This window comes from Protomyces lactucae-debilis (assembly GCF_002105105.1).
Source record: "Protomyces lactucae-debilis strain 12-1054 chromosome Unknown BCR37scaffold_20, whole genome shotgun sequence".
NCBI classification, from domain to species: Eukaryota; Fungi; Ascomycota; class Taphrinomycetes; order Taphrinales; family Protomycetaceae; genus Protomyces; species Protomyces lactucae-debilis.
This window is the reverse complement of record NW_024468012.1, coordinates 237,409-260,632: the sequence shown is the minus strand read 5'-3', so window position 1 is coordinate 260,632 and position 23,224 is coordinate 237,409. Positions and strand designations below refer to the sequence as shown.

At 49.3% G+C, this 23,224-nt stretch overlaps 7 protein-coding genes across 7 annotated transcripts; 5 read left to right on the top strand and 2 right to left on the bottom strand.

Annotated features, from left to right (window-relative positions):
- Positions 1-2,548: 2,548 nt before the first annotated feature.
- BCR37DRAFT_410859 (uncharacterized protein) lies at positions 2,549-10,960 on the bottom strand. The gene is made up of 4 exons (XM_040872186.1): positions 7,886-10,960; positions 5,657-7,847; positions 5,166-5,619; positions 2,549-5,128 (listed from the first exon to the last, which is right to left on the bottom strand). Exons 1-4 carry the CDS (start codon positions 10,862-10,864, stop codon positions 2,740-2,742), a joined length of 8,013 nt encoding a protein of 2,670 aa, XP_040723019.1. The 5' UTR covers positions 10,865-10,960; the 3' UTR covers positions 2,549-2,739.
- Positions 10,961-11,078: 118 nt separating this feature from the next.
- Positions 11,079-18,768, top strand: BCR37DRAFT_395010 (armadillo-type protein; the record flags this gene model as incomplete). The annotated part of the gene is made up of 2 exons (XM_040871558.1): positions 11,079-11,410; positions 11,451-18,768. The coding sequence occupies 2 exons, from the start codon at positions 11,079-11,081 to the stop codon at positions 18,766-18,768; spliced, it is 7,650 nt and encodes a 2,549-aa protein (XP_040723018.1).
- Positions 18,603-19,788, top strand: BCR37DRAFT_155184 (uncharacterized protein). Its single transcript, XM_040866129.1, has one exon. The coding sequence runs from the start codon at positions 18,855-18,857 to the stop codon at positions 19,683-19,685; it is 831 nt and encodes a 276-aa protein (XP_040723017.1). The 5' UTR covers positions 18,603-18,854; the 3' UTR covers positions 19,686-19,788.
- On the bottom strand, positions 19,518-20,363 carry BCR37DRAFT_154008 (uncharacterized protein). The gene has a single exon (XM_040866125.1). It carries the CDS (start codon positions 20,251-20,253, stop codon positions 19,891-19,893), a length of 363 nt encoding a protein of 120 aa, XP_040723016.1. The 5' UTR covers positions 20,254-20,363; the 3' UTR covers positions 19,518-19,890.
- A 109-nt stretch (positions 20,364-20,472) lies between these two features.
- Positions 20,473-21,012, top strand: BCR37DRAFT_395007 (uncharacterized protein; the record flags this gene model as incomplete). Its single annotated transcript, XM_040871557.1, has 1 exon — positions 20,473-21,012. One exon carries the CDS (start codon positions 20,473-20,475, stop codon positions 21,010-21,012), a length of 540 nt encoding a protein of 179 aa, XP_040723015.1.
- Positions 21,013-21,230: 218 nt separating this feature from the next.
- BCR37DRAFT_154032 (uncharacterized protein) lies at positions 21,231-22,189 on the top strand. Its single transcript, XM_040866127.1, has one exon. The coding sequence runs from the start codon at positions 21,448-21,450 to the stop codon at positions 22,057-22,059; it is 612 nt and encodes a 203-aa protein (XP_040723014.1). The 5' UTR covers positions 21,231-21,447; the 3' UTR covers positions 22,060-22,189.
- A 1-nt stretch (position 22,190) lies between these two features.
- BCR37DRAFT_153996 (ribosomal protein L10e/L16) lies at positions 22,191-23,219 on the top strand. The gene has a single exon (XM_040866124.1). It carries the CDS (start codon positions 22,319-22,321, stop codon positions 22,970-22,972), a length of 654 nt encoding a protein of 217 aa, XP_040723013.1. The 5' UTR covers positions 22,191-22,318; the 3' UTR covers positions 22,973-23,219.
- Positions 23,220-23,224: the final 5 nt, after the last annotated feature.

Here is a 23,224-nt window from a genome sequence, read left to right as displayed (position 1 = left end):
CTACCTGAGCCAGCAGATGAGAATTTAGAGGATCAGCTTGATGAGACCGTCGAGGAGCGGGAAGAACGCGCACGTCTGCGTGATCAAGATGAGCGACGTGCGCTGGATGAGCGTTTGAAGCAGAAAGAACTCGAGTCCACCAAGAAACTCATTGAAGACCGCTCCTCGAAAGACTTTGGAGACGTCTTGGCGCGTCGCAAGCTGGCTGATGATGAAGATGCCCGCAAAGCAGCAACACCAGAGCTACGTGAGCGTGCAAGACAGGAGTACCTCAAGAAGCGCCTGCCGCAGCAAATCCTCTTGCTCAAGCAAAAAATCCGGATAGAGGAGGATATTCTTGCTGATGCCGGTGACGATGTGACTGATCGCGAACGTCAAGAGCTAGCAGATATGAAGGCAACGCTGCGAACCTACGAGGAAGCCCAGCAAATTGACACTGGCCAAGATGCGTATCAATTGCCATCAGACTACATCACAGAAAAAGGCATGATCGATAGAAAGCGCAAAGAGTCTGCGCTGTACGCTCGCTACCAAGGCGGCCAAGACACAACAAGAGAGGCCACTGAGCAAGAGCGGTGGGAAGCGGAACAAGCGCACAAGGCCACAGCTAAACATGGAGTGCGGGAAGCTAAAGACAAAATGGCAGAAGATGAATATGAGTATGTCTTTGACGATACTCAGCAAATCGACTTTGTCACTGACTTGGCTGACCGCGATCCCGGTGATCTTGAGACGCCTGCTGCAAGAATGTTGACTGAACGGGAGAAGAAAGCGAGCTCGATGAAGGAAATTCGCGAATCACTGCCAATGTTTGTCTATCGAGACGAGATTTTAGCGGCAATTGACGAGTACCAAGTATTGATTGTGGTGGGCGAGACTGGTTCTGGCAAGACAACACAATTACCACAGTACTTACACGAGTCTGGCGTCACCAAGCGAGGCATGGTGGGCTGTACTCAGCCGAGACGTGTCGCTGCCATGAGTGTTGCAGCGCGTGTAGCGAAGGAGATGAATTGCAAGCTTGGCAATGAAGTTGGCTACTCTGTTCGATTCGAGGACGCAACATCTGAAAAGACTGCCATCAAGTACATGACAGATGGTATGCTGCTGCGGGAGTTCATGACGGATCCAAGTCTGTCATCATACTCAGTGCTCATCCTTGACGAAGCGCACGAGAGAACGCTCAACACGGATGTTTTGTTTGGCTTGGTCAAGGATATTGCCCGCTTCCGACCTGATTTCAAGTTGCTTATCAGTTCAGCTACAATGGATGCACAAAAGTTTAGCGAGTACTTTGATGATGCACCCATCTTCAATGTGCCTGGACGAAAGTTTCCAGTCGACATTCATTACACTCCTCAGCCAGAGGCCAATTATCTTCACGCCGCAGTCACGACAATCTTTCAAATCCATACGACCCAACCACGAGGCGATATTCTCGTGTTTTTGACGGGCCAAGACGAGATTGATGCGGCTGCTGAAAACTTGCAAGAAACCTGTCGCAAATTGGGTGACAAAGTCGGTGAAATGATTATCGCTCCCATCTATGCCAATTTGCCGTCTGAACTACAGTCAAAGATCTTTGAGCCGACACCGCCTGGCGCTCGTAAAGTGGTCCTGGCAACCAACATTGCAGAGACGAGTATTACCATTGACGGTGTTGTCTATGTCATTGACCCTGGGTTCAACAAAGAAAATGTTTACGATCCGAAAACAGGCATGTCCAGTTTGGTGATTTCGCCCTGTTCGCGTGCTAGCGTGAATCAGCGATCCGGACGAGCTGGTCGGTCTGCTCCTGGAAAGTGCTTTCGGCTCTTTACAAAATGGGCTTACTGGAACGAGCTCGACGAATCCACGACTCCTGAAATTCAACGGACCAATCTGGGCAACGTGGTGCTTTTGCTCAAATCAATCGGCATCAACGACCTGCTTGAATTCGATTTTCTCGACAAGCCACCGCCAGAGACTCTCATGCGCTCGCTCGAACAATTGTATGCTCTCGGTGCGCTCAATGTTCGCGGGGAGCTTACCAAAATTGGAAGACAAATGGCTGAATTCCCGACAGATCCCATGCTGGCAAAATCGCTGCTTGCCGCCTCAGAGTACAACTGTATCGAAGAAGTCTTGTCCATCGTCGCTATGCTACAGGAAAGCTCAGCACTCTTCTACAGACCTAAAGACAAAGCCTTTCATGCAGATCAAGCGAGAGCTGGCTTTACTAAACCTGGTGGTGATCATCTGACCCTGCTCAATATCTGGAATCAGTGGGTCGATACGAACTTTAGTTTTCAATGGGCCAAGGAGAACTTTTTGCAGCATCGAAGCCTGATGCGTGCTCGAGATGTTCGAGATCAACTCTCTCGGCTCTGCGAGCGTGTCGAGATCCCAATCACTGGCGAGAGCAATCCAGACGCCATTGCTGTACAAAAAGCCTTGACAACAGGATTCTTCTACAACACTGCGCGACTCAATCGAGATGGGCAATCTTATCGAGGTGTCAAGTCTGGACAGACGGTGTACATTCATCCATCGTCCACCTTATTTGACAAGGGCACAAAATGGATTCTGTACTATGAGCTAGTCTTGACAACTAAGGAGTATGTCCGAAGTGTCATTGAGATCAAGCCCGAGTGGCTGCAACAGGTCGCGCCGCATTATTACAAGCAGAGCGATCTGGAACAACTCGACAAGAAGACAATCAAGCAAAAGGGTATGTCTAGTATATAGTGAAGTAACCAATCAGTAATATGGCTGCCACCCGCAAAAGATCACTGCAAGACGCTTGGGATCTGTGGCTTGCTGAATTAAATCATTGGTCATGGCGGTGGCGCTCAATGTCTTGCTCAGCTTTTGTTGGACGACCAACAAAGCCCAGCTTGCAGTCTCTCCGCCTGGCTTGTCTTTGGCTCTGGTGTCGACGACATCCGTATCGTCAACAACGGAATCGTCATTGTTTTGCTTCTTCTGCTTGTCTGGCGAGACTGACCAGTCGTAAAGTGGATCATAACGCAGAATGTCCAAAATGCTTTTGATGCTGTCCTGCTCCTTGCGCAAAACATCCATCGTGAATGTACAGCATCGTTTGTAGATTCCTTCGACACCTTGGATGCCCATACCATCAATCACATCCCGTGTCAGTCGGAAGGGCACCAGCTCGGGAATCTTGAGAAGCTTACCAGCCTCGAAACAAATACCAAGGTCGATGTGGACGATATCGCCAGAATTCCTGTCAATCATGATGTTGGAGAGGTGACGGTCGCCGAGACCAAGGATCCACCCTAGTATTGACATCGCTGCAGTACTGCGCGTGTACGCCAGTTGCGTTGCAAACCAACGCTCAGCCGCAGCGTGCCACTCGACAAAGACATGGCGCATGACAGGTTTAACGTGTTCCATGATGGCGCCATAAGCTTCGATCCGCTGAGCCTTTGAGCGATCAACAACATCACGCATTTTTTCCCGACAAGTCTTGGCATCCCAATCATCTGGCCGATGTCGTTTATGAAGATCAGGCAGGATATCGTTGAAAGACATTGTGCCAGGCACAAATTGAATGACGCCCACCTTGTCCCCAAGCGGCAAAACATGATACGTCCGAATGAGGAGCTTTCTTCTTCGTGTATCTTCGTTGCGCTGCAGAATAGCATGGACACCAAGGAAGACTTGCTGCATCACAGCATCCTGTCGCAAATCGTCTCCGCTCTTGAGCAGTTCCTTTAGCTTGCTACCGTCGTCAAGAACGCAGACAAGAACTTTTGGTCGACTGTTGCCATTTGCAACGCCTACATGGGGACCAAAGCCGGTTATGACGGGCAAGTCTGTATAGTGACAGGAGCTCCTGGGCTCAATTGTCACGGTAAGCGAAGGCAAGCGGACTTTTGCAATAGCGGCCAAAAAGTCTCGACCATATTGCACATCTTTCCATTCAGAGCGAGCTGGCAATGATCTCGAATCTGCACGAGCAAGCTTGACATACATGGCGCAACAAGAATTGATGTCACTGACCAAAGTCTTGAGTGTCTTGGACTGACTCCTGAGATTTTGGAGCAACCTTGTAGCAGCTGCTCGACGTGACGAAGTTGCAGCATCCTTTTTTCCGGAAGAGCTGATGGCATACATGGGATAAAGGACATGAAATGGATGACTTTTCGCCAAAGAGAGGAGAAGGTGTTGTAGGTTGACCTGAAAAGGCGAGTCTTCCTGCGTCAATCGAGAAAGAAGCTGCTGAATGATGCGCAGATACTTGTAGGAAGGAACCTTTTCCCAATGTGCTGACCATATAGTATTTGCCGTCTGAGAGTGACTGTTGGCAAACCATAGCGAGCAGCACCGACTGATTGCATCGTCGTGCCTGTCTGTCGCACCAAAGGCAAGTAAATAATGTTGCAGGCTTTGTAAGAGGTACACCTCCTTTGCCTTTTCCAAACGTGCCAGTTCCTCTTCGTCTTGCTCTAGCAACACCTTGCTGTTCTTGAGTTTCAACTGCAGAACTCCTCTTGCTGGATGGGATGCCCGCTCAAGAGCAGAACTCATCACGCTCAGCTCAGCCTTCTGAGTTTCACAAAGCACATGAAGTCTTTCAGAATCTTCAGAAAGTGCGACTGAGTTGAGTTGTTCAAAGCAAAAGCTGGCATACAGGTAGAACGTTTGACCAACTGAATCTGTCGATTCGTCAGACAAAGAGTAGATTGCTGGCATCAACGTGCGTTCTAAGATCTCCTGAGGCGCCTTGATGCGCGCACTTGCCATTCGGAGACCCAAATCAATGGTATTTAGTGCTTGGCTCTGGTGATGTGACTGATTATCCGAAGCAACGATAGCTTCTAGCATATTCAGGGACATGTTTGTTTCCCCATGATTCCACAGCACTGTAGAAGTCATTGCCCTGATATCCCTTGATAGGTTCGCTGGGATGATATGGCGTGCAACTGCTGCAATGTTCTCTGCTCGAGCAACGGCTGTTGTCTGCGTTTGCAAGAGATGCTCGGTCGGCAAATTGTGATAATCGTGGACCAGCAAACGAAGTTGTGCAATACGAAGAGCTTCTCTCGCCAAGCCATCTTCTCGAGAGGCGCTACTACTGAGCATGACCTGACGAGACCACAGCATACTGTCCAAATCCACGAACCTGTTCGTCAGCATTGCAATGTACACTAAAGTCATACCGGTTTGCTTGTGTCAGTTCAGTCGAGCGCCGAGTCCACATTTCTAGACAGGGCTCGACGTCGGCCTTGTTCTGCAGCAATTCGTCCAACTCAAAGATCATGGCCATGGCGACGTCCTGGTCTGGATTTTTGCAAATCATTAGCGCGCGATTGTAGCCTTCTGCAACTAATTGTTGATCGATAGACTTGAGCCCGACGTGTGCGTTGCGATAGTGCTTCTGCAAACGATATATAATTTCGTGTATACCGGGCTCATGGGAAGGACGAGTCGGCTGACTCGGTAAGTCCCATAGTTCCAAGCGCCAGGCAGCTTCGTAGTCATCCTCGTCTGGCGCAGAAGCCATCTCATTTGCTGAAAGTACGGCAGCATCAAACATGTGCATCGCTTTGAAAGGCTGCTTCAGGAACGAACTGATTGTGCTCGACGACCGGTCAAGTTCAGCTGAACGAAGTGCTATTGTTAGTTCGATAGATCAACGTATAGTCCTTACCAGATCCGAGTGCCAGCATCTTCTGTCCGTTGCGCTCGTGCCTGGCGAGCTTGTTTGCGGCTGATAACGTTCCTTCGCCTTGCAAGGAGTAGTAGGAATCCGGTTCCTCGATTGCTTGATACAGAGACAATTCGACAGACGACCTGCGAACTTTCTCTGATTCCGGGAAAGTGCTCCAGTGTTGATGCAAGCAGAGCAAGGCCTGATCAAACAAGCGATAGTGCATAGCAGCCTCAGCCGCAGCGAGAAGATCAAATGAGAAGCTGATCTTCACTTGCTCTCGTTTGCTAGCAGCTGCATACCGCAGCATTTCAAACGCCTTGAACCAGCATTGAAAGATGGCTTCGCTTTGCTTTGTGTAATTTTGACAAGTCTGTCGGAAAGTCTCAGAGAGCTCCGCATTTGTCAGCTTGTCGCTCATCTCGAGGACGATCAGGAGAACTGCTGGCAATGTAGCGCGACGGAATGTTGTCGAAAAGAGTAACAGTGGCCGGATAGCTCGCAACAATGAACTTTTCATCAGCGAACCTTCAAGCCGCTGAACAAGTAGGAGTGACCAAGTATCGAATGACGCCTCGCAGTGTAACTCTGTCCAAGCAGGCACCTTGCCCAAGGTCAAAGTTTTCTCTTGGTGGGCATCGTTTTCATAGAAAAGATTCGCATACGCTGGGAAGGAGGAGGCCAGTATCTCATCAGTCTGAATGGCTGCAAGCACTCTATGTGTCACAAACACAGTGTGAATGTCTGAGCAGCTCAAGGTCTTCAAGATGGAGGACAAGATTCTTTGACCCGGCTGCATCTCCTCAGGAACAATTGAACAAGACCAAGATCCCACAGCCGAGCACCATGCTTGAGCACGCAATCTGCCTACAAAGATGGCATCGGCGTGACTGGTGGACTGGTAATCGGTACCAATAAACTGCAAGAACTTCACTCTGAGAGTTGCCGTCGTCATTTCATGGAACCAAGAAGCTCTTTGGGCCACCAAATGTACGAACTGCTGTCTTGTCGTCCGAGTGTTGGCTGGTTCCGAATCTGCAAAGCAATCCATCATATCGTCAAGCAAAGACTCGAAGGCAACGTCCGGTTGCGCTGCATCTGAGCTGGTCGGTTTACACACGATCGAGAACGTGCTGAAACCCGACCATTTCAAAGAGCTGACAAAGTCAATGACTATATCTCGATTAGACAAAGGTTCCAGGCAATGGGTCAGAATCTGTACACATGCTTGACAAATTGCTCGGCTGCTGAGAGACTGGCGAAAGCCTTGTGTTGAGATGACGAGCTCAAAGACACTACATGCACCCAGTTTTAGTTCTTGTGGAATGCTGATGTGACGAAGAGCGTCGAGAATGAATTGCCCGATGTAGCCTTGCAGATGTTTCCTGTCGGTCAAGACCAGAAAAAATTGCAAACGAGTCATACCCGCATGTTGGATCGTCAAGCGAGTGCTCGCCACATCTGCTAGGCATGAACTCACCATAAGAAGAGTGTCAGCCTTGTTGAGCCGTTGAATTTTTAATCCTTCTTTTTTGGTGCTGATCGATAGAAGATCTTGAAATTGTAGCGTCAAGTAGCTGGCACTTTTAGGCATTCGCTTGAGCTGGTGTGTTGAAAGGTGATGAAGCCAAACTTCAGCTGTGCGAAGCCAGGCTCTCCGTGATTCAGCATCTTGCACGTACTTGTCAATTGCAGTTGTCATTTTAGTCAAAGACTTAGGAACGTCCCGGAGTGCTTGGAAAAGCATGGCAAACATCCTCCCATCGAAGAAATCTTCAGAAATTGCCTTCAAGCCGAGTAATGGGCACACTTGTCGTTCGATGGTGGACCAGTCCCCATCATGGATGATTGCACCGTAAACAAGAGTTCTGCGAAGGTGCTTGTGAAGCAACTTTGCCTCGCGGATTCTCAATGACAAGCACATTTCAGAAAATTGATCAAGGTACCCTTGGCTGATGAGCACTGGGACCAACTCGTCTTCACAACTTTGCACCCAATCTGAAATATTTTCAAAGCCAAAGAGCGTCCAAGGAAAAGCCATGATGCGTTCTCCTTGACCAAGCCAAGTGAACACAACATGTTTGCGGTGCTGAATGAATAATTCCCTTGGCGAAGATGAGGAATAATCCGCCAATTCAGACATCATATCTTGAAGCATGTTCCTTAATGCTGGAAATTGGTGCAGTTCAATCTGTCATTAGTTTTGTTCAAATCGAAGGAATTTCATACCAAGTGGGTCAAAGTGACCGATTGTAGTGCGTCTACCTCTTTGAAGATGTTTGCTAAAGTGTGCAAGCGAACAGAAAGGCTTTCTGTTGTGTTGTCAGGTGGAACGCAAGCTTCATGTATGTCATTGTAGAGTGTTTCGTAGTCGTCTTCATCCACGGTTCTGAAGAGAACGACGCAAGCTGAGGCTGTTGTAAGGCCAACACGGGCGTCTCCATCTTTGAGACGGAGCAGCAGGGTCGTTCTGGTCGATTGCATGTCTCCCTCGTTGTCTTGCGTAACGTGCATGCCATCAACATTGAGAAGAGTCTCAAGCAAGTGGACCATAGCGACACGGGTTTCGGCAGCAGAGAGGCGCGAAGTCAAGCAGACCGAAACAAGCCAACCAAATACGTTGCTTGCAAGTTTTGGATACACACCTTCTGCAGACAGCCATGGGCCCACGGAAAGCTTGAGCAGCACAATGAGATGATTATGCAAGGCTGCATTGCGTTCGAATGCATAGTCGGCCAAATACTTGCGCGCAAGATGCGATACAAGCTCACTGGCATAATCTGCCTGCTTTGCGATAGGTAAAGACTTGACGAGATTGCCAAGATTGTCGCCGACAATGAAGAGCTGAGCAGGCGATTGTAACAAGGCATGACTGGCGCACTGTTCAAACGATTTTTGGTCGGAGGAACGATCACGATCAAGGGCCAGGCAGGCCAGAAGCAGCACATTGGCAGCATTCTTTGGGTCAACACCATCAACCAAATCTGTCTCTTCGAAAGGCTTGTGTTTCAGACTGGCCTCCGTAAAGCTCGACGCATGAGATTGCACAAATGACATGCAGTGCTGCATGCTGATTTTGAGAAGTTTCAGCCGGACGGCTCGAGCCTGTGTAGTGTCATCTATCGCAAGTCCAACTTTCTTGTCTCGTTTGCTAATTTGAACACAAGCCGTGGCAAAGATTCTTGTGAATCGAAAGAGGTGGTTCGGTATGACCAACTTCAGGCCAGAATGCACCAAAGTCAGAAGCGCGTCCAATTCAACTTGTAGAGGGAGGCGCATAGAAATGGTTGCTAGCATGATTCTGAAAATGTTGAAGAGCATGTCAGGATTTTCCTGCACAAGTTGAGATTTGATGCCATCTTCGAGACGACTGACAGCCGTAAGCAGCGAGGTCTCGCATGCCAAAACAAGGTTTGGACTTAGCTGAGTCGAGTGGCGGCGCTCATCCAAATACAGCAAGAAGTGAATCATCTCGTCAAGACTTTCGGACATGGCAGCTTGAGAAGATTCGCTTAGCAGTCTCGCAGCAAACCACTCTTCTAGAGATGAGATGGTGTCTTCTGTAGATTTGACGCCGAGAGTCTCCAATGTGCTGGCATAAGCTTGTAAAAATTGGAAGCTTGATTGGTTCAGGCTGCGAAGTTGTGCCAATTCGAACACATCCTTCAAGAGACAGCTCATCGTGCTTGATCCCATCACTAAACACCTTGTCAACTGTGTAGCCAGTACACAAAGACCACCCGAGGCTGATGACAACATGATGAAACGCAAGACGGATTGCATGAGTACAGCGGGATTGACGAAGGGAAGCTTATCCTTTTGATCATGTAAAGGGGATGCACTCAAACGCAAGGCGGTGCAAACACAAGCCCAGCCTTGAATGTCGCGATCATCCGAGCTGATCAAGACTATGATGCGCTCCCAGAGTGCATCTTTGGATGGATCAAGCAGCTGTTGAGAACTTTGAACACAAACAATTTGAAGCGCGAGCAGAATCTCATCCTTGCTTTTGCCCTGGAGGAGCGATGGCATGACCTTGGGCACATCGTTGTCCAGTTTCACTCTCTTACCTGACGATTGTACTGAAAGCGCCATCTGTCGGGAGTACTCTTCCAACGCATACACAACATCTGCTGAAAGACACAAGAGGCGTAGACACCTGTAATGACGCGTTGCCAGTCCAAGATCAGAAGCAGGCGACCAACTCAGATGACTGCCGTCCGTGAGGCCAAACTGGAGATCGTTGATGCTCAAATGTACGTGGCTTTGCATCAAAGTAGCCACTAGATGGACAGCCAGACCCTGAACATTTTGCGCAATGGCATCGTCTGCTTGAGCCAGCTGCACTGCCATGGGCATGACAAGCTCAGCCAACGTGAGCAGCTGAACGGCCAAATCAGGACTGCGGGTCGACCAGGTCTGGATAAGAACTTCCATGGCGACGGTAGTCAGGTCCTGCGCGATTTCACGACTATTAGTCAATGTGAAGCGAAGCAGCGTGCACAGAATGGCCACCATGGGAACATGGGCGTTGTTCTCTCGTGAATGGTCTCGCAGAAAGTTGCTAACAAGTCTGCTCGTGCGAACAACCAAAGTCTCTGTTTCTGATGCCATCTTGGCGTAATCTGTTGCATGCCAAGTTAAGAGCAAAGCCAAACAGTCGGATAGTTGTACGACTTCTAGCTGGACTGTGCTGCCATGTTCGGAATCGTTGCCACGCTCATAATTCTCAATTGTCGTCAAAAAGAAATTGACACACTCGAGCCATAGATCCAGTTCAAGGTGATCGAGATGGGGCCGATAGGAAAGCACATCGACACAAGCTCTCAGATAATTGGCGCTGATGGGCTTCAGGAGTATATCTTTGCGAGCCGGTAGCACATGCAACATGCTAGACAGGAACGTCCTGACCACTTTGTACTTGTATACAGCTTTTGAGCCATTCAGGACATCCCTGATAAGTTGACTCGTTTGCGAAAGACGAAGTTCAATGCCAGATTTGCTAGAAGTTTTGGCTAGCAACGCTTTATCCTCTACTGTTTGCTTGTACAGTACATTGAGCAGCTGATTCACGACTTTCTCAGTCAGTCTAGCAGAATCAGTGTGTGTAAGCTGCTGTCGTATGGACGCAACAATCATGCCGCGCTCTTTCGGGGCAGCAAACTCGAGTCTGCTCGCCTGCTGCGAGATGCTCGTCCCAACATCCATCGGGCAGCTTTGCGACTAGCATAAGCCTGTAGCTCGATACTCTGCAGCGAAGACTTTGAGATGTCCTGGTCCTAAGCACACTTCAGGGAGCAGTCGTTGTCGCATGTGGCGTGCGATCCTCAAAAAAGTTCACGAGCGACGATGCCTACAAGCGACAAGTGCTACACCCAAGCAACCGGGCTCAGTCGCATGTGGATGCTGCAATTATAGTGCGATGAGGACTGACGTACATCATGCGACAGAGGCGACCAGGCGGAAACACGTCTGGAAGCCATTCTCCGTCCGTATCGAGCAAACAAGCATCGATGTCGCACATCGGATCACCAGAACACCGCTGGACGAGGCCGAGACAGGGTCTTACTTCGCGGCTGGTCTCGAGAAATGGACGGAGCTTAATCTAACGATTCCATTTGTTGAATTTCTCAAAGAGGTTGAATCAAAAGCACAAAGTCTACCGCAGATTGTGCATCATCAGGCGGAGATTCTCGATGTCTTACTAAAGGCCATCGCCAAGCAAGATGCGCTCGCACTTGATGCCCTCCTTGAGTAAGACGCTATTAGTATGTGCATTCCATGCTAACGTTAGTTTGCTGGTCCAATTGATTCGCGACCTTGGGAGCGACTTTGAGCCATGTGTTGCTCGCACATTGGATGTTCTCCTGATGCTTGCCAAGCACAAAGAGGTGGAAGTAATCGAAATGGCATTCAACACGATGGCCTATCTTTTCAAGTACTTGAATCGAGTCTTGTCGACCAATCTCATTCCTGTTTACACACAAATCGCTGGGCTGCTCAGTCAAACCGAACAACAGAAGCCCTACATCACTCGATTCGCCGCCGAGTCTCTCTCTTTTCTTCTCAGACGCACAAAAGGCGGACATCAGAGCGATGTGATTGCATACATTCTCGATGATGTGCAGCACACTGGATCAATTGCTTATCTAGAAGGTGTCTGCGTCATGTTCACGGAGGCGATAAAGGGCGTCGAGCATGCCATTCATGCTCGTGGGCTTTTACTGCTGCAATCCATTGTTGCTTATACTACAGAGGTTGCTGAGCGCATGTTTGAAGGGAGCAGTTCCGAAACAGTGTGTTTGAACATCACAACCAGCTTGCTCCACCACAGTATGCGAGATACATTTGCCCCAATCTTGGAGTTTTATCAAAGTCTCTCAAGTCCTTCAAAAGATGCGTTGTACGCACATAGGGTCGACTTTTCTTTCCGGCTGCTTTATGTCTGTTGTGCAGTCCGCAAAGGCACGCGAATTACGGATTGGCCAGCATTGTTGCAATTGGTCAAGAAATACTTTGATGTATGCGATTCGTCTTGGAATGCAGCTCGATTGGCGAGTGTGCTCTTCACTTATACACCGCTAGAGCTACTCGTTGCGCCCGCAAACGCTATCGTGCAGCAAATCTCAGGAAATACCATGGATTTACTTGCGTTCAGCATTGTCATGGCAAAGCAGAGGCTAGATGTCTTTGAGGCCTTCGTCTTGCCAAAGTATCAGCAGTCAGTCAATGACAATTGGTCGAATTGTCAGCCGGAAATTGTGCAAAGCTTAATACAGCTGAACAAGCTAGATGCACTTACCGTTGGGTCGTCTGCGTTACGAGATGGCAAGCTGCGTTTCAATGCAGGAGTCATGCAATCAATCGCTGACCAACTCGATGCAGCCCGAATCACGCAGCAATCGAAAGTCTCCCTTCGCGCGCTTGTTGACGTCTCTAATCTCTTGTCGTCGGCAAAGGATATGACGAGCCATCTCTTGTCTCTACTCAGCCGCACACTAGAGGCTAATCATCCTGGTTCGCACTACAATCTCCTTATTGGCAGCATTCTTGCACAGCTTGCTCAAGGGCCAATGCTGCCGGTCGACTCTGTCAAGGCACTGCAACATTGCCACAGTGTTTGGAGGTCTGCTGCCTCGCTGCGTGGCGTCGCAATGCTTACAGCTCGGCAGAAGCTCAAGTTGAGTTCCGGTGAACCAGCTATTGAGATGCTCATCCAAAATTTGGCTTTGCCGGGACATGAAAGACGTTTGTACTCGTTACAAGTTCTTTCGGCATTGGATTTCAATGAGCTTGATCGAGATTTAGTGTCTGTCTGTGAAATCATCGAATCGACCGACCTGACCATTGATGCGACACGCGCTCTAGGCTTACAGATACGAAAGCTCACGCAAAATTATCCCCTCGTCAAGAGTGGCGTCTTGAGACGCGTCATTCAAGGGCTATGCATGGGCTTGTTGACCACCAATTATACACCATTTTGGGACATGTGCAGCGATACTCTGGCTTCTATCGCCCAGCATGAACCAGATGTAATCTGGGCTGCAGCCAAGTCTTGGTTTGACGAACCACGTTTCCCGACTGGCGACCCGGAAACCTGTGATATCACTGATGAAGCCGATCAGAAGATCGCAGAGGCGTCAACTGATGCATTCCGCTGCTTCAACACTGCTGCCCTGCGGCAAAATTGTGTTTCCTCCCGACAAGCAGTTTTGCAAGTGGATTCGGCCAATGCAAAGGACTACAAGCGCGACATGACAATGGACGATGCAACGGCTACTGTCAGCAAGCGATCACAAGCTATTCGTGTTTTTGGCAAGGTCCCCGAACTTGCTGAGCGTCACGCACGTGAGCTTGTTCCAGTATTTTTAGAGCAGCTGGGCCGATTTGAGGATGAAGACGAAGACCACGCTATGACGGAGCGATTCTCGAGAAAAGAACGTGTGGAATTCCTTGCACTCTTCACCAAATTCAACAACCCGGCGGCCTTTCCCCAAGTAAGCAAATTTCGATCAATTATCATGGACCTGCTGTCTTCGGGCGATTCACGAGTCCAAATGCAAGCATTCACCATTCTCATGCATTTCAGGGACGCACATCTTCGCAAGTACGAAGACAACTTGAAGAATCTGCTCAGCGAACAGCGTTCCAGGGATGAAATTGTCACGTTCTTGCAAACAGACGCCGACGAAACGATGATTGAGTCGGATCACCGACCTGAAGTAATCCCAGTCGTTGCACGCATCTTGTACGGCAAGATGATTACACGTCGTCATGCGAATTCGCAAAAGAAGGGCCTAGGCAACTCGCGTACGATTGTTCTCAGCGCCATTGCTAGTATGCCACCGCAGGATCTGGGCATCTTTCTTCAGCTCTTCCTGAAGAGCTTCACAGGCGTTGCTCTTGTTGACAAGACCCGACCAGACTATGTGATCCTCGCTGGCGAGGATGTGCCTTTGCGCAAGCAGCTTGGTTATTGTACAATGATGGAGGACACCCTTGAGCAGCTTGCCGGCAAAATTCTTCCATACGTCGAAGGGTCACTCGATGCGCTGCTCTATTGCTTCGTCTCTGCGACACAGACAATCGAGACTTTGATGGACACTCCAGATGCAGAAATTAAAATTAAGGCTGCTCGATCTATTCGTCATTCAGTCTACCACACTCTCAACCTCATGTTCACTTACTGCAGAGACTTTACTTGGCAACCTTACATGAAGGCCATCTTCCAGCACTTTGTGGACCCTCGCTTGGAAAAGCTGCCGAATGAGTCTTCTCAAAATCCTTCCGGTGTGCTAAAGCTTCTTGGCAACTGGGCTTCATCGCCAAAGACATCTCCATTCCTTGTCCAGTACAACCAGCAAGCTCTCCAGAGTGTTTATCAGACACTGACAGAAAAAACGCTCAAAGACTCTGTTGCTATCTTTGTGCTTAATTTGGTTCAGGACCTTTTGGACCAGCAAAGTTCTGATCTTTCCGCGCCTATCAAAGACCAGTTGATCAAGGACAAGGTTCCCCTGTTCTTGGATTGCATGACGATACTGCTTCAGAATCAGCAATTCGCCAGCACAAATAACACCATCAATGCCGACTTTCTCAATCTGGAAATCCAGGTTTTGTCTGGAATCTCAGCTCATGTTCAAGATGGCGCAAGCGTGCAAAAGCTTTTGGATCTTTTGATGCCTTTGCTGCAAAAGCCAAACAAGGTGGTGCAAGAATCAGTCAAGGAAGACATTTTGTCTATTGTGGCCAATTTTCTTCCGTTGAGCGACGACTTTGTCAACGACTCGCCCTCGCTGTGGAGCAAGTTCAATGCTATTGGGTCTCTGTTTGCAGCTCTATCCTCACGAAGTGCACGAGCATCGCTCGTCCAGATTGTCCAGCTCTTTGCACAAAAGGATCAATCTTTGGTGTTGATGGCCTCCATCTTAGAGGAACTGAATGCATTCTCCAAACGTCGGCTCGACACACCAGACTTTGATCGACGACTGGCGGCCTTTGCAAGGCTCAACGAGGAGCAATACATGCAAATCTCTGTTCGCGCTTGGCGTCCCTTGCTCTACAATATGATCTTCTTTATCGGCGACGAAGAAGAATTGGCCATTCGTACTAACGCTGCATACACCGTTCGTCGACTATTAGAGCGTGTTCGTGAAGCGGATGACAAGTCGTCCTTGCTACCCCTGCTCGAGACGGATCTTTACCCAGCAATGAAAAAAGGTATGCGACACAAGACGGAACTCATTCGACAAGAATGGGTCGGCCTGTTGGGCACGCTTGTCAAGGAATGTAGTTTCTGGCCCACGGTTGCTGATCTAGAACCTCTCCTTGTCGGCAACGACGAAGAAGCTTCCTTCTTTGCCAACATCCTCCACATTCAGCAGCATCGTCGCATGCGTGCGCTGCGTCGTCTTGCGAATATATCCACAACTCATGAAATCCAGAGCAACAATATCGCACAGCTGATTTTGCCGCTGATTGAACACTACTGCTTCATGCCAAAGGAAGAAAGTCACAATCTTGTTGCCGAAACGATCAAGGCGGTTGGTGTGCTCAGTCGATCACTCAAGTTTAATCAATACTCGGCCCTCCTCAAGCGTTATATCGGACTTCTTCGTCCTGACGAGAAGACTCAAGCGATAGTTGTACGGCTAGTTGCTGCTGTTGTGGATGCGCTGGTTGGCAAAGTACAGGTATCTACAGAGCTGGTCGATCACTTGCAAGATAGCGAAGATGAAGAGATGAATGACGCTGCGCCAAATGGACAGAAAGTTGCAACAGGAGAGCGTCCAATCGTGAAAACACTGCATGCTTCTCAGCCGTCACCGGAAAAGGTACAAGAAACTGTTATGAACGGATTTCTGCCCCATCTCATCAAGTACCTGCACAGCAAGGACGACGAGACGGTGCATTACCGTATTCCAGCAGCGGTGACTGCCGTCAAGTTGATTGCCACATTGCCCGAGGAAAGATTGCTGGCCAAACTACCGGGCGTCTTGACGGATGTCTGTCATATCTTGCGCAGTAGGTCACAAGAGTCGCGCGACATGACGCGAAAGACGCTGGGTGAGATTGCCTCGCTGCTTGGGCCAAAGTACTTTTCTTACATTCTGGCTGAGCTCAAAGGTGCTTTGCAACGTGGTTATCAACTGCATGTGCTTGGTTTTGCTGTGCATACCATGCTTGTCAAGCTTGAAGCAGCACATGGCTCACTGGATTACTGTGTCAGCAAGATTGTTGACATGCTCATTGACGATATCTTTGGAGAGACTGGCAAAGAGAAGGAAGCAGATGACTACATTTCAAAGATGAAGGAGCTCAAGACCAATAAGAGTTATGATTCCTTTGAGCTTGTAGCCAGTGGCATCAAGTTGAGCAGCATGGGTGAAGTCATATTCCCATTGCGGACGCTTTTGGCAGAAACTGGATCCCTCAAAGTGATTCGCAAAGTGGATGAGGTGCTTCGGCGACTGACGCTTGGCTTGTTGAAGAACGAAGCTTGCCACGGCCGCGATGCGTTACTTCTGTGCTACAATATTTACGCACAAACACTGACGCAGACTCAACCTCGAGAAATCAAGGAGCTCACCGTCACTGAACAGGCTCGCAAAGATGCAGAAAAGAATTTTGTGGTGGACCTCAAGGCGCGCAAGCAGTTTAGTAAAAACCACTTTGCTGCAAATGCACACAAACTCCTCAAGTTTGCCCTCGAGACGCTACGCTCCATATTGGGTCGATTCCCGGACTTGCAAACACCAGAGAACCTGGCAGCGTTTGTGCCGCTCATTGGGGATTCAATGATGTCTGGCTTTGAGGATGTGCATATGGCTGCCCTGAAATTGTTGACACAAATTGTCAAGGTTGATCTCAAAGAGTTGGACGCAGGGGCGCCAGTCTTCATTGAACGTGCCGTTGGTTTCATTCGTGGTTCGCCCTCTACGCAATCTGAGATTTGCCAGGCATCGCTCAAGTACATTGCTGCTATACTCAGGGAGAGAAGAGAGGTGCCCATCAAGGATTCGGTTTTGGCATACTTGTTGATTCGCATTCGCGCAGACTTGGAAGAACCTGACCGGCAAGGCGTGACATTTTCAATGCTGCGTAGCATCATGGCGCGTAAAATCATGGTGCCTGAACTTTACGATTTGATGGACGCAGTGGGCACAATGATGATTACGAATCAATCGCAAGGTCCACGAGACATGGCGCGCAGTGCATACTACCAGTTCTTACTGGATTACCCACAAGGCAAAGGTCGACTGAAGACGCAACTCACCTTTTTGGTGAAGAATGTCGAGTATGTGCATGCCTCTGGTCGCAAGTCCGTCATGGAGTGCCTGCTGCTTATTGTGCAAAATTTTGGCGATTCAGTATTACAGGAATATCTGCCCATGTTGTTCCTGGCATTGACAATGGTGCTGATCAATGATGATGAAGCGACGTGTCGTGAGATGGCCGGTGCACTCATCAAGAAGATTTTGCTGCGAGCAGATGAATCGTGCTTCAAGACGATTGTGCAAGCACTCAAATCTTGGGCATACAACGATGGTGTGCTCCTGCAGCGCGCTGCGTTCCAAGCGTTTGGTCTGCTGTTTGAAGTGCGGCCGACTCAAGACACACTCAAGTTTTTTGTGGAAAAGTTCACCACTGAAGTTGTTGCTGCTGCCGAAGCTGTCAAGGAGGAAGAGGCAGATGATGAGGAAGATGCGCAACACTGGCAAGTTCTCTTTTACGGTCTCCAAACATTCGGCAAGTTATTGGCAGGTGCCGCAACAACCTATATTGCAGCGAAGCATGACAAGCTCTGGCAGGCAATCATCCAGCTCATGCTCTATAAACACGCCTGGATCCGTCTATCCTCCTCAAAATTGGTCGGCTTGCTCTTCAGCAATGCGCAAGCATCCAATAAGCCAACCTTGCACGCTGGCAAGGATTTGATCTTGGCTGATGTGGTGCTTGTGCGCATTGCTCGACAACTCTTGATTCAGCTGCGTTCACCCTTGCTGTCGGATGAACTCGGTACGCAAATCACCAAGAACCTCGTCTTTTTGCTCCGCTTTTTCAATGAGAAGAACACATTATTGCCGGTACGAGAAGATGCAGAAGAGGATGACTTGCCTGTGAGTGGTGAGACATGTACTGCTTGGCTGCTAAAACGTGTAGCGACACAATTGCAAACTGACAGGGATGTGAAGCGGGAAACAACAACATTGGTGCGAACACTGCTGCTCAAGTTCCTCGCCGTTGCCATACAGATCCTTTCAGCAGAGTCTGTGCAAGAACATGCTACATTGTTGGCGAAACCACTGTACAAATACGCAGAGGCAGATGTGCATAATCCTACTCAAGGAACACTCAAGGATCTGTCTCAGGAAGTACTCGCATTACTGAAAGCGAAGCTTGGCACGACCCTGTTTTCACAAGCCTACAATGCCGTTCGACAGGCACAAGTTGCGATTCGTCAAGAACGCAAGGAGAAGCGCACGATTGAGGCTGTTGCGAATCCTGAGCGCGGTGCACAGAAGAAGATGAAGGCTGGGCTGAAGAAGAAGGTGAAGCGTGCTGAAGTGGCCAAGGAGCATAAATTGAGACGAACCATGCGGCAGGGATGAGCGATCTTAGCGACGTGACTATTATTTTGCATAGCATTGAGCGTAGAATTGATATTTGAACGACACAACTGCTCGTACTTGCAGTGATGGTAGATGGTTCTGTCAAGCTACAGACACGCGCAGGCAAGCTGTATAGTAACCATTGTATCTATGCGCCTTCCGGTGCTCTGCTCTTTCGGTGCTCAGACAAGAAGCTACAGTGGTATATTGACAGAAACCTTGCTATAGAGACAACTTCAGCTCCGCTAGACGCATCACGCTCTGCTACCCTCACTTTTGAGCCAAAAGGACCAGGTCGCGCGAGAGAGGGTGATGAGTGGTACCTGGCAACGCAACAAGATCGTTGTGTTGTTTGTGGTTCTACTGCAGGTCTCATCTTGCTCCATATCGTTCCTGCACAATACCGCAATGCGTTGCCATTACGTTATAAAAGCCACAGTAACCATGACATTTTGCCGTTTTGCACAGCATGTACGGTAAGATATGAAGGGCATGTTTTGGCAATGCGGCGGATGCTTGAGAAACGGTACAATGCGCCACTGCACGGTCGTGGAATACAAAAAGTACAAGACGCTACAAGGGTGAAGTCTGCAGCTGCTGCATTACTACGTGGCTTTGCATTGATTCCTGAAGTGCGACGACAGGCTTTACGAGAGATTGTGGCGCGGTATTTTGATGTTGCTGCAGAGGAGGTGACGGTCATGCAGCTGGAAGAAGCAAAAGCTTGTCCGCTGGTGATCAAGACGGCGGAGTTTATCGATCACGGAACACTCGTGGTGCAGGGTGTGCTTTATGAATCAGGCGATGCTGGGGCTGCTGAGTTTGTGAGGGAGTGGCGACGCTTGTTTCTTGAAACGATGCGACCGAGGTATTTGTTGGAGATGTGGCGCGTTGAGGATCCCGTGATGAATGCATGATATGAAGGATGCTGTGCTTTATACATAATGCAAGATGGTACGACCAAATAGCAACTCGCCAAGAGCCAATCCTAGGCATACAGAGAAGAAGTAGCTCGTGACCATGCTCATGACAATCAGCATCATAAAGTACTGAAAGACGGCGGAGACAAAGGCAAACAGCATCCTTGGGACATCCACTAGCGCATTAGCAAATTGTAGTCGTTCAACAAGTATCGGTACCTTGCAATTTGAATCTCGGATGTGGCATTTCCTTGAGCACAGAAGCAGCAACACCTTGTTTCTCTAACGGTAATCTTTCCTGAAACTCACGCAGCGCAGCACGTCGCCAGGTGCGTTCACAGCGTGCGCGCCATGCGGCAAGGAGTCGGTAGACGATCCCTACTGTGATGATGGCGATGCAGGATCCGATATGGGCACCACTACCAGAGACGGTGATACCGGCGGGTGTAGGTAGCCAACCGGCAAAGACAATGGGGATGCCTTGCCATTTTGAGGTGAGGACCATACCGCCTGTCATGTTCATTTGCATGGGCATTTCATCGACCATGGCAGCATGGGACATCATTGCAGAGCTATAGAGAAGGAGAGATTGGTAGAGCAGGATGAAGAGGGAGAGAGCTGGTTATACAACGACGAGTTGAGCGGTTTAGTGGCTCCGCCTCGGGTCGTTGAGGTTTGTGCGCGCGCTTCACAAATAAATCGCGCATGGGTGAGTGCTCAATGACCAACAGTTCCTAGTACTCCCTACACAAGCTACAAGAGAGAAGGAGAGAAAGAGCATGAGATGCCACTAGCATCGCTCAAACAGCTCTGTCTAAACAGCTGCAGCAAACACATCAGACGTCTAGACTCTCTCGGTGATGAAGGGTTGCTGCCTGTTGCTGTGATTGCTCAGCTCCTCAAACACGTCTTGCCAGATCACCTACTGAAGCTTGAAGAACGATCACCGTGGCTTGCACAGACCGCTGAAGCACAGGCTGCGTGGCAAGCGCATGTACTGCGGGTGTTCCCAAGGAGTGGTGAGGAGTATGAATTGGGTGATCCGCAGCTCGATTGGCGTGCTGCGTATCAGATACTCTTGCGTGAGCGATCCGTGAAGGAGGCTGCGAGTCGTGCGCGGTTACGGGAGAAGTATATGGACTTGGATGCACGGAAGAGTGGGAAGCAGATCAAGACGCTGGAGAAGGTGCCGCGTGTAGTGAGTGGACGTGGTAGTGCTAGCAGTGTGGTGAAGAAGGGAGGATTGATGGGTAAGGCGATGAAAGGTGCGGTGAGCGCATCGCTGCGTGTGCATGCTGGGAGCAGGAAGGGCAGACGGGCGTGATCTCTGCTGTCTACTATACTCTGCTCTACTATATACTACTCTACTATGCTATGCTCTACTACAGTCTACAGTCTACTCTACTATACTCTACTCTACTATGCTATACTATACTCTACTCTACTATCCTTTACTCTACTACGTCATTTCATGCCGAGCACATGCTGCCGTCTAAGTATAGTTGCTGTAGTATGGCTATAGCAGTATTGTATGACGGTGACACAAGGCAGTAGACTGCTATCTACCACTGTCTACTCTCTCTACTACCTTCTATACTACTCTGCTCTACTCTTCTACTCTTAACTTAGTCTACCAGTCTGCTCCCAAAATAGCACATTCCAGCCACAGACTGCCACAAGCTGCCGGTATATAAAGCGAGCAGGGATCCCACTCTTTTCCTTCCCTCACCCACTCCTTCCTTCGCTGCTTCACTACACAATGCACTTCTTCACGCTCGCTACCCTCATCGCAGCTGCATCAGCACTCCAAATCACCAACCCAGCACAAGTCCAAAACAATCCAGTGCAGTACAACAACGGTTCCATCACCGTCACCTGGAACACAGTCTCCACTGACCCAAACACCTTCAATGTCGCACTCTCTGCCAACGGTGGACAGTCCAGCACACAGGTAGCCACCAATGTTGCTGCCAGTGCCGGTCAGCTTGTCATTTCACTCGCTGGTGTCGCTCCTGGTCGTAACTACCAAGTCAACTTTGTCGCTCTCCCTACACCACAAAACACGCAGGGCATCCTTGCTCAGTCTGGTCAGTTTGAGATTGCTCAAGGTGCTGGATCTGCTTCTGCTGCTACGACTACTGCTGCTACTGCTGCCACTATGACTACACGCGCTACGACGACAACTGCTGCAGGTACAGGTGCAGGTACTGGTGCTGTGGTTGGTACAAACGGTACGGTGGCTGGAACAAACGGCACAGCTGGCACTGGCTCTGGTTCAAACGGTGGTCGTGTCCCTTCTGGTTCAGGTGCAGGTAAAGTGTCTGTGACGTTTGCTGGTGTTGCTGCCCTTGCACTGGCGATGCTTGCTTAGAGATGGATGCTTGTTATGACTGATATGCCTGCATTCGTTGAGTTATTATAGACGTAGTAATCATTGTACTTGCTCTCTGTCTCTCTCTACTATATACTACTATGCTATATACTACTATATTCATCTATAAAGAATAGCAGTCACACCTCATCAACACCTTCCCCTAACCCCAACTTGATTTGTCATTCTCGACGCGCAATCACTCAGCAGCACAGGCAGCAGCATCCACTCTCCATCCATCAACCACCAACCAGCAAAGATGGCACGTCGACCTGCAAAATGCTACAGGTACTGCAAGAACAAGCCATACCCTAAATCTCGCTTCAACCGATCCGTCCCAGACCCCAAGATCCGCATCTACGATCTGGGTCGTAAGAAGGCCGGTGTCGATGAGTTCCCACTCTGCATCCACCTCGTTTCCAATGAAAAGGAACAACTCTCGAGTGAAGCACTGGAGGCTGGTCGTATTACGTGCAACAAGTACATCAGTAAGACAACGGGCAAGGATTCCTTCCACATGCGTGTGCGAGCTCATCCTTTCCACTGCGTGCGTATCAACAAGATGTTGTCGTGCGCCGGTGCAGATCGATTGCAGACAGGTATGCGTGGTGCTTGGGGAAAACCAGCTGGTCTTGTTGCCCGTGTCAATATCGGTCAAGTGATTTTCAGTGTGCGTTCGCGTGATAACAACAAGGCTGTTGTCATTGAAGCACTACGCAGGTCTTCCTACAAGTTCCCGGGACAGCAAAAGATTGTCATTAGCAAGCGTTGGGGATTCAGTGACTTGACTCGCGAGGAGTACGTCGAGCGCAGGCAGAAGGGAAACATCAGGCCCGACGGCGCCTTTTGTCAGTACCTCTCACCCCATGGACCATTGGAGGAGAACATCCGCAACTTCCCAAATGCATTCTAGAGTTTCTCTCAGTAGCATAACCATGACTCTTTTTCCTACTATCTGGGACTGCTTCTTTTGCTTCGGAGGCCGGAGTCAAGCCGTTCCGATCTCTTCCTCTATTTTATGTGTATCAAGAGTGATAGAAATAGTTTAAGCTGGAGGCCATGAGAGAGAAGATGCTGAGATGTCTTTACTGCATCCACGAGTCATCTCCATCCACAGTAACACAAATAGCCGTGCATCAGTAGCCCGTTTACCCCATATTTCGGA